We start from the raw sequence: 1,015 nt of genomic DNA, 5'->3' as shown, positions 1-1,015 counted from the left end.
GACTTCCAATGATTCACTTCCTGCTGAAGAGCCCCCTGGTGGTTGAAGAAAAATCCACATATAAACCACATCGGATTATAAGCCGCATGGTTCGAAGCGTAGGAAAAAAGTAGAGGCTTATAGTCCAGAAAATAGGTAAATAATAACTAAACAAATATAAGCAACCTAGACAGACAAAGAACAACCAGTGACGAAAAATAAACTAGACTCAGAAAGGAAGAACTGAAGTGAAAATGGAAATGAGGCAGAACTAATAGAAAAACTAAGGAACACAAAAAAATGACAGAACCCAAAACAAAACTCGAACAACCCCAGATATGACAATTACCATATCTTTATGAGGAATATTATGAGTATGATGAATAATGTGTCAGTTGGTTCACCTTTATCCGGCTTCTTGCAAAAAGCTCCACAATTTCTGTTCTGAACTGGTCTTGATTCTTATTGAGGAAATTATGGACCTGCCAAAAGATAGTGGCAGTTCTTTGTTCCAGTCTTCTAGTACAAATTAGTTGTTTAAAATCAAAAGTGGTGAATACTATACCTGATATGTGACAGTTCCTGCATAGTGATGAATAGTGAAGACTGGTATTGGGTTCTTGGGTTTGATATAGAAGGGGTTGGTTGCATGGTGGTAATGGCATTTCTGAAGGAAGGTGTGGTCAGTAGCCTATAAAACCCAAAAGAAGAATTCAAGTTTCACCTAAGTTAAAGCTATATTTTTATTTACATACACACACACAATTTGCTTTTCCTCAGTGCCTGGCATTAATTCTGAAAAACTGTTTTGGTTTTTGGTTTGTTGGGATTACAAAAATTATTTCTATTAGTTAAATACCAGAACAATGAGAGGGGACTTTTAAAATTAATTTGCTTTCAACATTTACATACAGCAAAAAACACTGTGCTTCAAACACTTTTCAGAAAGCCCAGATGACAATGTCATAGCTTCATCAACTTTTTTAGGTTAATTCACAATACACACACACACACACACATATATTATATATATATA

At 35.1% G+C, this 1,015-nt stretch overlaps 1 protein-coding gene across 1 annotated transcript in view; it reads right to left on the bottom strand.

The window, feature by feature from the left end:
• Positions 1–347: 347 nt before the first annotated feature.
• The window catches only part of LOC106941674 (unconventional myosin-XV-like), an 18,061-nt gene continuing 17,393 nt past the window's right edge, over positions 348–1,015 (bottom strand). The window contains exons 5-6 of the mRNA XM_015024766.1: positions 545–670; positions 348–461 (exon numbers count right to left, since the gene is read on the bottom strand). Coding sequence (XP_014880252.1) covers positions 348–461; positions 545–670 — 240 coding nt within the window. The remainder of the gene's footprint in view (positions 462–544; positions 671–1,015) is intronic.

Source organism: Poecilia latipinna, unplaced genomic scaffold (assembly GCF_001443285.1).
Source record: "Poecilia latipinna isolate Pla-1442-1.1 unplaced genomic scaffold, P_latipinna-1.0 Scaffold3802, whole genome shotgun sequence".
Classification (NCBI taxonomy): domain Eukaryota; kingdom Metazoa; phylum Chordata; class Actinopteri; order Cyprinodontiformes; family Poeciliidae; genus Poecilia; species Poecilia latipinna.
Note: the sequence above shows the minus strand (reverse complement) of the source record. Positions and strands in the feature narration are given on the sequence as shown.